The sequence below is a fragment of the Colletotrichum phormii genome (assembly GCF_030913505.1).
Source record: "Colletotrichum phormii strain CBS 102054 chromosome Unknown BDP81scaffold_1, whole genome shotgun sequence".
In the NCBI taxonomy this organism is placed as follows: domain Eukaryota; kingdom Fungi; phylum Ascomycota; class Sordariomycetes; order Glomerellales; family Glomerellaceae; genus Colletotrichum; species Colletotrichum phormii.
The window spans coordinates 2,151,712-2,163,877 of record NW_026851443.1 but is presented as its reverse complement, the minus strand read 5'-3'; the positions used below and the strand labels follow the sequence as shown (position 1 = coordinate 2,163,877).

At 53.6% G+C, this 12,166-nt stretch overlaps 6 protein-coding genes across 6 annotated transcripts; 3 read left to right on the top strand and 3 right to left on the bottom strand.

The window, feature by feature from the left end:
- Window positions 1-318: 318 nt before the first annotated feature.
- BDP81DRAFT_456621 (uncharacterized protein) lies at window positions 319-1,195 on the bottom strand (the record flags this gene model as incomplete). Its single annotated transcript, XM_060593194.1, has 2 exons — window positions 319-651; window positions 734-1,195. The coding sequence occupies 2 exons, from the start codon at window positions 1,193-1,195 to the stop codon at window positions 319-321; spliced, it is 795 nt and encodes a 264-aa protein (XP_060451824.1).
- A 1,081-nt stretch (window positions 1,196-2,276) lies between these two features.
- On the bottom strand, window positions 2,277-3,923 carry BDP81DRAFT_477399 (DnaJ domain-containing protein). The gene is made up of 2 exons (XM_060594817.1): window positions 3,539-3,923; window positions 2,277-3,467 (listed from the first exon to the last, which is right to left on the bottom strand). The coding sequence occupies exons 1-2, from the start codon at window positions 3,830-3,832 to the stop codon at window positions 2,418-2,420; spliced, it is 1,344 nt and encodes a 447-aa protein (XP_060451823.1). The 5' UTR covers window positions 3,833-3,923; the 3' UTR covers window positions 2,277-2,417.
- A 250-nt stretch (window positions 3,924-4,173) lies between these two features.
- Window positions 4,174-4,618, top strand: BDP81DRAFT_305735 (uncharacterized protein; the record flags this gene model as incomplete). Its single annotated transcript, XM_060583200.1, has 3 exons — window positions 4,174-4,228; window positions 4,287-4,463; window positions 4,521-4,618. The coding sequence occupies 3 exons, from the start codon at window positions 4,174-4,176 to the stop codon at window positions 4,616-4,618; spliced, it is 330 nt and encodes a 109-aa protein (XP_060451822.1).
- Window positions 4,619-4,818: 200 nt separating this feature from the next.
- BDP81DRAFT_388675 (uncharacterized protein) lies at window positions 4,819-6,041 on the bottom strand (the record flags this gene model as incomplete). Its single annotated transcript, XM_060587161.1, has 2 exons — window positions 4,819-5,838; window positions 5,904-6,041. The coding sequence occupies 2 exons, from the start codon at window positions 6,039-6,041 to the stop codon at window positions 4,819-4,821; spliced, it is 1,158 nt and encodes a 385-aa protein (XP_060451821.1).
- A 1,479-nt stretch (window positions 6,042-7,520) lies between these two features.
- On the top strand, window positions 7,521-8,854 carry BDP81DRAFT_307162 (S-adenosyl-L-methionine-dependent methyltransferase; the record flags this gene model as incomplete). Its single annotated transcript, XM_060583340.1, has 4 exons — window positions 7,521-7,733; window positions 7,808-7,842; window positions 7,899-8,220; window positions 8,279-8,854. 4 exons carry the CDS (start codon window positions 7,521-7,523, stop codon window positions 8,852-8,854), a joined length of 1,146 nt encoding a protein of 381 aa, XP_060451820.1.
- Window positions 8,855-10,281: 1,427 nt separating this feature from the next.
- On the top strand, window positions 10,282-11,560 carry BDP81DRAFT_456616 (transketolase; the record flags this gene model as incomplete). Its single annotated transcript, XM_060593193.1, has 2 exons — window positions 10,282-10,656; window positions 10,802-11,560. The coding sequence occupies 2 exons, from the start codon at window positions 10,282-10,284 to the stop codon at window positions 11,558-11,560; spliced, it is 1,134 nt and encodes a 377-aa protein (XP_060451819.1).
- Between the last annotated feature and the right edge of the window lie 606 nt (window positions 11,561-12,166).

Below are 12,166 nucleotides of genomic sequence, written 5' to 3'. Positions count from 1 at the left end.
TGCCGCTCACGAAGAACGACCCTCCTTAGGTGTCGAGGGCTTCTTAACGACTACCCGTCTTACAGTGCACGGCGTAATGGAGTAAATGGGATGCGGCACAGATGTTTGTTGCAAAGAATGACGAGTGTGAAATGTCTCAATTGTTGCCTCTATAGGGGTATCCTGCAACTAGCAAACGCCAACACATCCGGACGCCCTTGTAATCCCTGTATTCATGTGTCCCCTGGTGCTCATAAACCTCGTCCAGCACATACCCATTCGTAAGTTAGATGTAGTGATTGTACTTAAGTCTTATCCGACTTATCTATCCGAAGATTCTCATCCTCGCACTGAGCCTGCACAAGGACCTGGTCCACCATAGCTCTCCTTATTGCCAGCCTTTGTGAAGACGATATCTGGACGGCCCTTCGGGCAGGAGTCACTATCGCTCGGGCCGTCGAAGCCGTGGATAATGGAACATGATGGCGTCGATGAGTTCTCCGGTATGTACAGCCATCCATTGCATCCGTCAGAAGTTTCAAGGTGGCAGATTGTGCAGCAGTCCTGGGCGCTTTTGGCTGGGTACAAGTTGTACAGCCAACCGCCGCCACCCTTGTCGATACCGAGCCAGTTGACTTCCCGGATGAACTTGGACTCGACGCACTCGAGGGCCTGTGATAAGTGATTAGATGCTGAAGAAAACACAGCCCATCATACGTGATGCTGCAAGTAGTGAGTAGGGCATGCTGCTTACCGGCGTGAGAGTCGAGGATGGAGCTGGGAGCGAGGTCAGAGAGGTAGTTGTGGGGGAAGACGATGGCGATGAGGCAGAAGAAGTAGCAAGGTTCTCGGTCTTATCTGGACCAGAGGTGTGATTCTTGGTGGACAGTGTGACTGTGAGAGGAACCACGATGGCGAGGATGAGAAGGCCTATGCAGATGCCGATCATTGTCTTCCAATTCCAAAGACGCGACGTTTCTCCAGGAGGAGGCTCTGGAGGGCTGCCTTGCTCAGCGTCATTCTCCGAGGCGTCATCTTCGCCTGCGTGAACCTTGGTGCCGTCCTTGGTGCCGTCGCTGCCGATGCCGGTCCCGAGGTTATTCATCGAAATGCTCACGGCCTCAGGAGCAGAGTAGACGACCACTTGCGGTAGCGGGTTGTTGCTCTGCTCGACCCAGTTGGCGCCACCCGGATGGCTGCTAGAAATCGTCGACATGGCAGCTTGAATTCCTGTGGCCGCGGGTTTGGGTGGTCGAGGTGGGATGTGACTGCGGAAGAGGGAAGGTGCGATGCGAAGGGCGACGACAGGTGCGGTTGCTGAAGAAGGCGTGTTTGGCGAGATCTGAAGATGAGTTGGTATCGTAGTGAAAATAGAATCTCAAGGGATTGCTAGTCCGTGTAATTTTGCTGGTGCCGACGCGGTGGCAAGGGAAACTTCTCAAGAAAATGAGTGGTGCGTGCTTGTTTGCTTGGTGACGGGGTAGGGCGTGGCATGGTAGAGAAGAAGTTTGTCCCGTGTGACTCTCACTGCGAGATGATATATGACCCTCGGAAGACGAATACGCAGCTGGGAATAGTTGATTCAATAAGGTACTAAGGTAGACAATCACAAGGAAAGAGATGGGGAACGGAGCATAGGTACCTGCCTTCCCAATATGAGAAGAAGCCTCCCTCCCGCCCCCCTAAAGGTCAGTGGCTCCGCAAACCTGGTCTGGGGAATCAGTGAAGTGCTTCCTAACTTAGTCGATACTTGGCAAGAAACAAGATCTTCATCTTCAGCCTTGTGATCTGACCTAGGATAGCGTCAAATAACCGACACCAGACGCGGCCTTCGGGATCCAACGAAATGGGATGGGCTATGATCCAATGAATGGGATGACTGGCACAAAGGTTGTCTGTTTGCTCCGTCTTTGTTGCTGTAGGGTCACGGCATCTCCGAACCCCCGGAACCCCATCCCATGATGTCTGAATTAGGATGGGTGGAAACACTGACAACGAGGCATCAGCCTGGGTATATTCTCGAAGACGACAGCGGGGCAGGAGGCAAGTACCGTGTTTTCATCGAGACCAAGCCGTCGAACAACCTTGTGGCAGCTTCCTCTAAAGGGCTGAACTTTCTATTGTCGACTGGCCAACAGACGGTCTCGATCGTGAAAAGCAACGCCCCGTCTATCTCTGTGGATTAGGACCGAAGCCCGTAATGTAACCCCCTAAGTAGGAAGCCACATGATCCGAAGGCAGTGAGTACACATACCGAGCCACTCCGACTCACAAGATGTAACTGGCGTAAGACGTTTCAGAGGACGAAGCCGTGGGGTCATCTATTGAAAGCCGACATTCATTCTCTATTCTATTGCGTCTAATCATGTTTTACGCTGCTAGCCCGCCGCGCCATACCAAGCTTGGCGTGTCGGAGCTCATTGAAAGATGAGCCTCCTTTACTGAGTCAGAGACTTGGCATCGCCATCCTTGAGCTTGCCAGCGCCGACCAATCTGTTGACCTCCTCGCTCCATACTCCCTTGATCTCGTCAGCCACCTTGAGGCCGTTGAGCTTGCCGGCCAGGGCCGCAATCTCGTCAGCGTCGATCTTGCCCTGGACGAGCTCGACGTCACCGAGAACAGAGTCAATGGTAGCGGCGGAAGGCTCGCCAGACGTGAAGTAGTTGGCATCCTTGACCGAGCCCTTGAGAACACGCTTGTTCTTCTTGACAGCGTTCTTTGCTGCCTCCTTGGTCTTCTTCGATTGCTCTCGGTCGACCTTGGCCTTCTCTTCCGCTTCCTTGGCAGCCTTCTCCTCGGCCTCCTTCTTAGCCTGAGCCTCCTCGAGAGCCTTCTTCTCAGCGGCCTCCTTCTCGAACTTCTTCTTGTTCTTGGCAGCGTTGGCCTCTTGTCTGAAGCGCTTGATGCGCTCGTCGCCGGCCGAGCAGTCGTCAAGCATCTTGCGAAGACGAGCATTGTCCTCGGCCTTCTTCTTCTTGCGGGCGTTGGCATTCTTGCGTTCCGTGTGGCGCTTCTGATCACGGTTTTCGTTGTCGTCTGGCACATCTTCATCCAGATACTCGAAAGTTCTCCAGCTGTCAAAGTTGTACCAGAAGTTGTAGAAGTCCTCTACGTGCTCCTTGGAGGACTTGTCGTCACCGAAGGTCGGTACCGGCTGGGTCTTGGAGAAACGACCTTCGGCCTTGAAACAGTTGCTCCAAAGCTTGTAGGATGTGCTGCCACCCTTGGCCAGCTGCTTCTTGGTGGGAGGGTCGACTTCGGCCTTCTCATCGACTGAATCGTACTGCTGACGCTTGGTGGGGTCCAGGAGAACCTCTGTGGCCTTCTGGATGCACTTGAAAAAGCTGTCGTCGTCGACAATACCAGCGGCAGCCTTCTTGTCTGGGTGGTGCTTGAGAACCTTCTTGCGGTGGGCGCGCTTGATTTGGTCCTCGGTGGCCCTCCAGCGATACTTGGTGAGACCCAAAACCTGGTAGTGGTCTTGGTTCTGTGGAAGTCGGGAGTCAGTCGTCAATTGCTACGGGCGCAATGGCTTGTACATGAGAGGCAGTCACTTACCTTCCAGTCCTTGGCATCGCGCTGAAGCATCATGGGGTCCTCAGCCTCGCTGATCTCGCCGTCATCCTCGTTCTCGACATTCTTGGTAGCCTCTTGAGCCTGGATGCGATCATCCTCGGAGAAGGTGCGCTTGTGACGGGCCCGGCGAGCGTGGGCAAGGAAGTGAGGGCCGACAGGCTCCAGGCTTCGCTGAGTAGCAGCAGAGACCTTGCCAACGGTCTTGAAGTCCTTCTCCGCGGACCATCCCTCGGGGACGACCGGGAGGACGTGGGGGACAACGATTGCGGAAGCCATTCCGGTAGATGCGAATAACTTGGTTTATCGCGATCGAGGCTTGCGTGTCTTGAAGAGCAAGGACGTCGTTGAAATTGAAAAAAAGAATTCCAGGAACGTGGGGTAGAGTTTTCTTTGGAGAAGGTGTGGGTGGCGCTAAGGCTGGAGGGGTGTGTACCTAAGATTCTCCGGATGCCGGGAACATTTTTGTGTCGAATGCCTGAGCCGATGTCCTTGACGGCACCCTGTTCATCTTTGGAATATCACGTCTTCTCCCCGAAACACATGCGCTCGTAAGGAAACTTACTCAATTCGTATCTTCTCTGTCTCTTAAGCTACTTGACACCTTCACTTCTTTTACTATGTCTCTGCCTGCTTACCGACAACTCTGGCGCGCGGCGCGAATCGCATTCAAGGGTTTGTATCTCTCTCGCATATTCTCAAGTTCCTATTGTTGACATTGTCTTTTTCGTAGGCGACGACCGAGTCCTCACAGCAGCACAGCAGCAGATACGGCAAGGTTTTAGAGATCAAGCAACACTCAAGTCGACAGACCCTGCATACAGCTCCGCCATCCAGAAAGCGGAAGATGTTGCCAAGATCCTGAGAGAAAATGTGGTCCAGGGGAAGCAGGATGATTCTCGCGTCTTCAGTAAGTTCCTACAGCTGTAGCTTGTGCTGGCTATGATGCTGACGGATGACTCTGCAGAGTTGCGCATTCACGAGGACACCGAACGTGGGGACAACGACTCTATTAAAACGGCCGGCGGCGGCTCGGCAACGATGGGCGGGTGTGGCTGTAGTTGAAGGGAGGGCGTCGAGGCGAGTATGGCATAGGAGAGATGCCTGTAATTGTGCTGTAATTCTGTATAACTAAACACATGATACCCAGGCAGTTGGTATGAAGCCTTCCACTCTATCCCGATTTCCAGTCGTCAAATCCTGACGAAATCAATGACGCCCAAACTCCCCCAAAACGCTACCCGATTGTCCATATTCCTCACGTCTCAGTCGCCCTGCAGACTAGCATATTGCGCGCCATCGTCTGCGCCTGGTGGGGGTGCAACCACTGGTGCAGCTGTCGAGTGGGCGGCGTTTCCTGCGTCCTGGCGACCTGCGACCTGCCCTCTTCCACCCCTGCCATCCGCTCTGCGCGCGTTCGCCTGCCCTCGTCGAGCGTCCATGAGCATTTGTGAACGCTGCTCTTTGTCCATCGTACCAATTGCTTTTGGAACACCCCAGCGTACACGCAACGGGCATCCTGCGATAACAGCACGACCTTGACATGACGCGGCAGCCTTCTCAGCCGCCTCTCTCGTTTCGTAGTTGACGAATGCGCAGTGTGACATGTGGGAGCAAACGAGACTCTTAAGCCTGCCGTGCGCTTTGAAGAAATCTCGGATCTTATGCTCGGGGAGGTCATCCTCGATCCCGGTGATGAAAAGGGACATGATGTTCTTGTCGGCCGGGGGCATCCAATCCTGTGGTCCAGGAGGCAATTGTGCAGCGCTTGGAAAAGCCTGCTTCGCCCTGCCCGGCCTCGCGCCCAGAGCTGCCGCAGCTCTCGAGTCCCTGGTTCGAATCGGGCCTGGTCCACCGACACCGGCGCCGACGGCTGGATTGCCACCTGGTCCACCGCTCGAGCTGGAGCCTGCTTGAACCTCGTCATTGGCACTCTCGACGGTGCGGCCCTTTCGAAAGTACGGTTTACTCGCAGCCAATCTTCGCAGGAGTTCTCTGGCCTTTTCGTCCGTCTTCTCGTATTCTTCAACCCCCGCGCGACCTTCTTCTATGGCGAGCTCGTTGTTCTGCGCAAAATACTCCCGGTTGATGTCGGACGATGGCCCAGGGGCTACCATCTTCAGCGCTGCATCGCGTACCACGATGGGTAGCCCAAAGGAAAGATCCAGCATGCATGCCTGGCAGCAGTTCTTGAGGCGTGCGCAGGTCAAGCAAATATTCGTTCGCTTCTTTCGGCCGTGGGCTCGGTCAGCACTCCAGCTGAAGACGGTGAACGGCCTCGTACACTGCAACGGACAATGTTAGCACAAAGCTGAATATTGAGCAGAGTGGGGTGGGAAGGTGGCAGTACCAATTTGCACTCAGAGCCGTAATCTTCCTTCAACATTTTGACATAAGGATTCTCCGGCAGACAGTTTTCGCAAACAGAAGGGAAATCGGTCGATTCCCAGCCTGAGCGGTTCAGGTCTTGTTTGATCTGGGGTGGCATGGCGCCTCGAAAGCCGCAAAGCGGTGCAAACTCCTAGAGTACGGATCGTAATTTGAAGGTGGTTGTCGATTCAGATCGTGAGATTGTTCAGCGTGGCGAGCGAAGGATCGTGGTGTCGCTCGCAAACTACGTAGGCAACTAGGAAGCGATCTTGAACGCGGGCCCAGTCGCGCGCAGGGTTTACTCACTACCCACAATATTGCCTTACTGTACAGAGTACGTACCGAGAATTGTGGCGTCGAGCTATGAGTGCTGACTCTACCACGTGACATGCGCCACACTCGGAAGTTTCGCCAGCCACCATACGGAGTATCATATGGAATGTTCCCAGCCAACCTTGCTCATGGAGAGCCACATGGGGAACCTGGAATATCAAGGTACCTTATCGTGAATACTATGTATTGTGCATTTATAAAGCACCGAAAGGAGAGAGAGATTTTTCCCGGCCGAATTTCTTTCTAGTCTACCTAGTATAACATGAGGTGATCGGCTCCAAAGCCCCGGAGATCGCTTCGAGGATGTTGTCTTGAGTATTACCTGGAAACCTACAGGGGATTTTCAAGCGAGGAACTCAGTATGAAAATAACCGTGAAATGCATCATCAAGTAGAGCGACTATTGACGCGGCTTGATGGCGATAGACATCCGTGTGAATCCCCAAAATCCAGGCAGGTGGCGGGTGCCCAGGTCCAACCACATCAGGGAATAATCTGGAAGACGCCTCGGAGGCTCAGGCGTGTTGTCAGTCTATCAGATCGTGCTGGGTAAAAATTAAGCTATTGTAACTTATCCGTAAGGTAGGAGGTGTATTAAGTATTACTAGCTGTTCGAATTCGTATTCGGATTGGACTGCCCCTGGCCGGTATGCATATGTTTCCTGCCCAGCCGTCGTCTCACCGCCTGCTCAACAAAGCAAGTACTAATAGCCTTTTGCGCCCCGCGATTGGACAATTGCCAAAGATGGGACCCTGGGACCGGGTCTCTGTCAATTTGAAGTCTTGAGATCCCTGCACCGCTAAATGGACATTGGACAACAAACAGTCTGGCCTCGCAGTTTTCATCTCATTTTATTGCACAGACTTTGCTTGGTGCTACCGTGCTGCGGCCTATCCTTAGTTGGTAGACCGCTTAGGAACAGTGGATGGAGAGCCTGAGAGGGACTAGGAGGGGGATGTTGGAAATTTGACACAGCCAAAACGAGACAATATCGACCGCTGCCGCGTCCCTTCGACTCCTTTTCCCGTTTGATATTTTGTCGCAATTGAAAAAGCCTACACCCCCGCTCTCCCGAGTGCCAATCTGATTGCCCGTCCTACCTTACCGATCTTGTTGTCCTGCTCTCAATTTAATCTTTCTCCTTCTTCCCTCTCTCTTTCACTCGCCAGACCAGATACTTTACAACCTTCCAGCTCTCCACCACTCTCCTCTTCCTACCAACGCCTCTCTCTCTCTCTATCGTGTTCATTCACTACTTGAAAACATGGTCACCTCAACAGCCTCCAACCTCGAGCGTGAGGACCACGCTCGCGATGCTCAATTCAACAAGGCCCTGCACGGTAGCAGTGCTCAGGCCACCGGTGGTCTTGCCGCCATGTTCAGCAAGGGCAGTGATGCGAAGCAGGCTGCCGTCGACGAGTACTTCAAGCACTGGGACAACAAGGCCGCAAAGGACGAAACTCTCGAGGAGCGCGCAGTATGCAATCCGACCTTTGTTATGCCATGAACATATTTCAACTCGTTGCAGACGCTGACATTTGCTTGGCATAGGCTCGTACAGCTGAATATGCGACCTTGACCAGACAGTACGCGACCCATTCCCCCTTTTCTGTCGAGATACAAGCTGATCATGGTTTTGTAGCTACTACAACCTGGCGACCGACTTGTACGAGTATGGCTGGGGCCAGTCCTTCCACTTCTGCCGCTTCTCCCACGGCGAGCCCTTTTACCAGGCGATTGCCCGCCATGAGCACTACCTCGCCCACCAGGTCGGCATCAAGGAGGGTATGAAGGTGCTTGATGTCGGATGTGGCGTTGGCGGCCCTGCCCGAGAAATCGCAAAGTTCACCGGTTGCCACGTCACGGGGCTGAACAACAACGACTACCAAATCGACAGAGCTACTCACTACGCTGCGAAGGAGGGCCTGTCGAAGCAGCTCGACTTCGTCAAGGGAGACTTCATGGTACGTGGTTGATGTAGTGCTCAGATCCGTGTTCAAATGGTTAACGTTGTTCTCGCAGCAAATGTCTTTCCCCGACAACTCCTTCGACGCCGTTTACGCTATTGAGGCCACCGTCCACGCGCCCAGTCTTGAGGGTATCTACAGCGAGATCTTCCGTGTTTTGAAGCCTGGTGGCGTCTTTGGTGTCTACGAGTGGTTGATGACGGACGAGTACGACAACGATAACCTGGCCCACCGTGAGATCCGCTTGGGCATCGAGCAGGGTGATGGTATTTCCAACATGTGCAAGGTCTCTGAGGGTCTGGCTGCCATGAAGACTGCCGGTTTTGAGATGCTCCACCACGAAGATCTTGCCGACAGGCCCGACCCCATGCCGTGGTACTGGCCCCTGTCAGGCGAGCTCAAGTACATCCAGTCCGTCTTTGACATCTTCACCATTGTTCGCATGACCAAGGTGGGCCGGTTTCTCATGCACAACGTGGTTGGTGGACTCGAGGCTCTCAAGATTGCCCCTGCCGGTACCAAGAAAACGGCCGACAGTTTGGCATGGGCTGGTGACTGCCTTGTTGCTGGTGGCAGAGAGCACCTGTTCACGCCTATGTACCTGATGGTCGGAAAGAAGCCCGCCAACTAGACGTCGCGTTTGTACGCCTTGGATGCAGAGATGATGGCATAGATGGACACCAACGGAAAAAGATAAAGAGGCCATGACTTTTTCTACTCGCTGTATGAGTGTTATACCAGTACTATAATTGTAATTAGGCAACTACAGCCGGACGGCTTTACGACAATTCATGGTGGGCCATGATGGAAGGAAGTTAGTTGGCTTGGGAAAAGTGGGAGAGAGTTCTTATAGAGAAAAATACGCTCGCCGATTACCTGGCATAAGTCACTGGCTACTACATAATGGCACATAATGAAATACGGTTCCAACATGAGAGTCTCATATACACACACGTCTGGCGGACTATCCTTTGCTCGTGTAACTCCAATCGCTCCCCAGCACATTGTCTATGGAGGCGGGTCGAATACTGCCGCTGGTTGTATTCTGTGTCAGACGCGTCCTTAGATATTCTGTACCGGCTGGGGTTATGGATAAGGAAACTTAGGTAGTCTGTCCCGCAAGTCAGTATGCAGATTGCCAGCAATCTTGATAAATGGCCAAAAGCCCAGCATGACAGGCCGCAAAATAAAGCGCACTAGGTTTGAGTATGATAGTGCCAGCCATGCACATGATCGCCATCGCAATTCAGGGTATTGCTCAAAGAGTTTCTGTGGAACATGCATGCCCTTTGCCCAGACCACCTCATCGAGTTCCCTTTCGTTGGTCCTTGCTCGGACCTAAGTGGCTCGCCGTTCGGATGGAAGCGGGTGGCACCGGGTGCATGGTGCTCAGAACGCGTTTGCTGAGTAGAAATCTTATGGAGATCCGTGTCCGGTCACTCCTCGAGGGGGAGCTTAAGCCCGACGCCGACAAAGGAGCACTAAGAAAGGCCGATGCAAACACTCCCGTTAGCTGGGCTAGCCATGAGTGATACAGAGAGTATCCGCATTAAGTTATCAACGCAGCAAATGGAAGGGAGAACAAGCCAGCGGAGCTTATCGGGATTAAATCGGACCTGGGTTTGAGCGCAATTTGGATGGGGACTAATCGTTGAAATACAGCGTGATTGGTTCAGGATAGGTGCTGCCGATTATCTAATGCCCAAGAACACCGCTAAGGCCAAATAGGGCTAGCTCCACGCCCGGGACCTCCCCAACGCTGTTGTCTGGCAGCTCGCCGCAATTCAACGGACTCAACGCCCATAGAGCTGAGCAAAAAAAAAAAAAGCTGCGAAATCCCTCGACAGCTCCCCGTCGACTTCCTCATCCCTCTCACCTCGACGCTCAATTCTCGTCGTTGGCCATAGTCAACCCCACCCTGAGGTCACGCATTGTCCATCCACGACATTTTTCTTCTTGTCTCCTCATTCTCCAGATCCTCTTGGGCTATCCAGCTTCTTTCGCGTTGCGACCTGGGCGTCTTTTCTACCATCCAACCCTCCCAAGACCAAATTCGCGATGTCCCGATTCCTCCGTCCCGCAGCCCGCCTGGCGTCTTCAGCCAGAGCTGCCTCCCTCCGCACCTCCCCCATCTCCCAATTCGTAGGCCTGCCCGCTGCTTTCGCCATCCAGTCACGGACGTATGCCGACGCAAAGGGAACCAAGGACTACACTGTCCGTGAGGCCCTCAACGAGGCCCTCGCCGAGGAGCTTGAGGCCAATGACAAGGTCTTCGTTTTGGGCGAGGAGGTCGCTCAGTACAACGGCGCATACAAGGTCACAAAGGGTCTTCTGGACCGGTTCGGCGACAAGCGTGTCATCGATACACCCATCACCGAGAGCGGTTTCTGCGGTCTCGCCGTTGGCGCTGCCCTTAGCGGACTGCACCCTGTGGTAAGTTTGCTTCCTCCAGCATGTCGATAAGGCATACGGACTTGGCAGTTGGCTGTTCAATCATTTGAACAGCTACTGACTGGTTGAATGCGGCGGCACGTCTTAGATTTTGGTTGTCCGTGACTGACTCTTGTGTTTCCTCTAGTGCGAGTTCATGACCTTCAACTTCGCCATGCAAGCCATCGACCAGATCGTCAACTCCGCCGCCAAGACACTCTACATGTCCGGTGGTATCCAGCCCTGCAACATCACCTTCCGCGGTCCCAATGGCTTCGCTTCTGGTGTCGCTGCGCAGCACTCCCAGGACTACTCAGCCTGGTACGGCAGCATCCCTGGTCTGAAGGTCGTCTCCCCCTGGAGTGCCGAGGATGCCAAGGGTCTGCTCAAGGCTGCTATCCGCGACCCCAACCCCGTCGTCGTTCTCGAGAACGAGCTCATGTACGGCCAGACCTTCCCCATGTCGGAGGCTGCTCAGAAGGATGACTTTGTTCTTCCCTTCGGCAAGGCCAAGATCGAGCGCTCCGGCAAGGACTTGACCATTGTCACGCTCTCCCGCTGTGTCGGCCAGGCTCTTGTTGCCGCTGAGAACTTGAAGAAGAACTACGGCATCGATGTTGAGGTTATCAACCTGCGCTCCGTCAAGCCCTTGGACGTCGAGACCATTGTTCAGTCTGTCAAGAAGACCCACCGCCTCCTTTCCGTTGAGTCCGGATTCCCCGCCTACGGTGTCGGCTCAGAAATCCTGGCCGTGACGATGGAGTACGCCTTTGACTACCTCGATGCGCCCGCCCAGAGAGTCACTGGTGCCGACGTTCCTACCCCTTACGCGGCTGGTCTCGAGGAGATGGCTTTCCCTACTGAGCAGATCATTGAGAACTACGTCGCCAAGATGCTGCGCCTGTAAGAGAGTTGCGTGTCGTGAACGAGAGAATGAAGGCGTGGGCAAGCTGCCTCTTTGAGGTTTCCGAGATGGAAGCTGATCTATAATGGCCCGTGGAGCTCGATAGACTTGGGGAAGAAGCTTGTACTTGTATGTTGCTTAGTTGTCATATATACATCTCATACCCTGGGGTTACAATTGTATGCGATGATCCATACGCTATGGCACGAAGCAGTGAGCACTTGGCCATTATGGAGTGCATTGATGTCATGGCTGAAGTGGCCAACGTATACCGGAGTGTTTTTAGCAAACCATCCCTCATCAAGATAGGTTCAGAGCTCAGGATTTGGAGAAATGAGGATATCATCCACGTGCGTGCGCTGTTTGTAGCCTGAAGCTATTCGGCGATGAGGTGAATGTGTTACTGAGATCCAGGAGACTGATCATAACAAACCATGAAAATCAAAATCGCTTCGTGAGAGAGTTCCTTCATGGGCGATCTGGGACGAAAGCCGTCCATCAAGGCTGGCCATCTCGAGTGAGGACTGATGTAGAGCAGAGTGGGAAACGGACAAGATGTATTAGGCAAACAACCTACTTCAAATGAGGCAAGGTACCCTAAATACCTAG

What these genes read in the sequence shown, in the direction of transcription:
- BDP81DRAFT_477399 (XM_060594817.1), bottom strand. Translation starts at nt 3,832, where the DNA reads ATGGCTTCCGCAATCGTTGTCCCCCACGTCCTCCCGGTCGTCCCCGAG. An exon ending in GCGATGCCAAGGACTGGAAG is followed by an intron (nt 3,468 to 3,538) that starts GTAAGTGACTGC and finishes CGACTTCCACAG; the next exon opens with AACCAAGACCACTACCAGGT.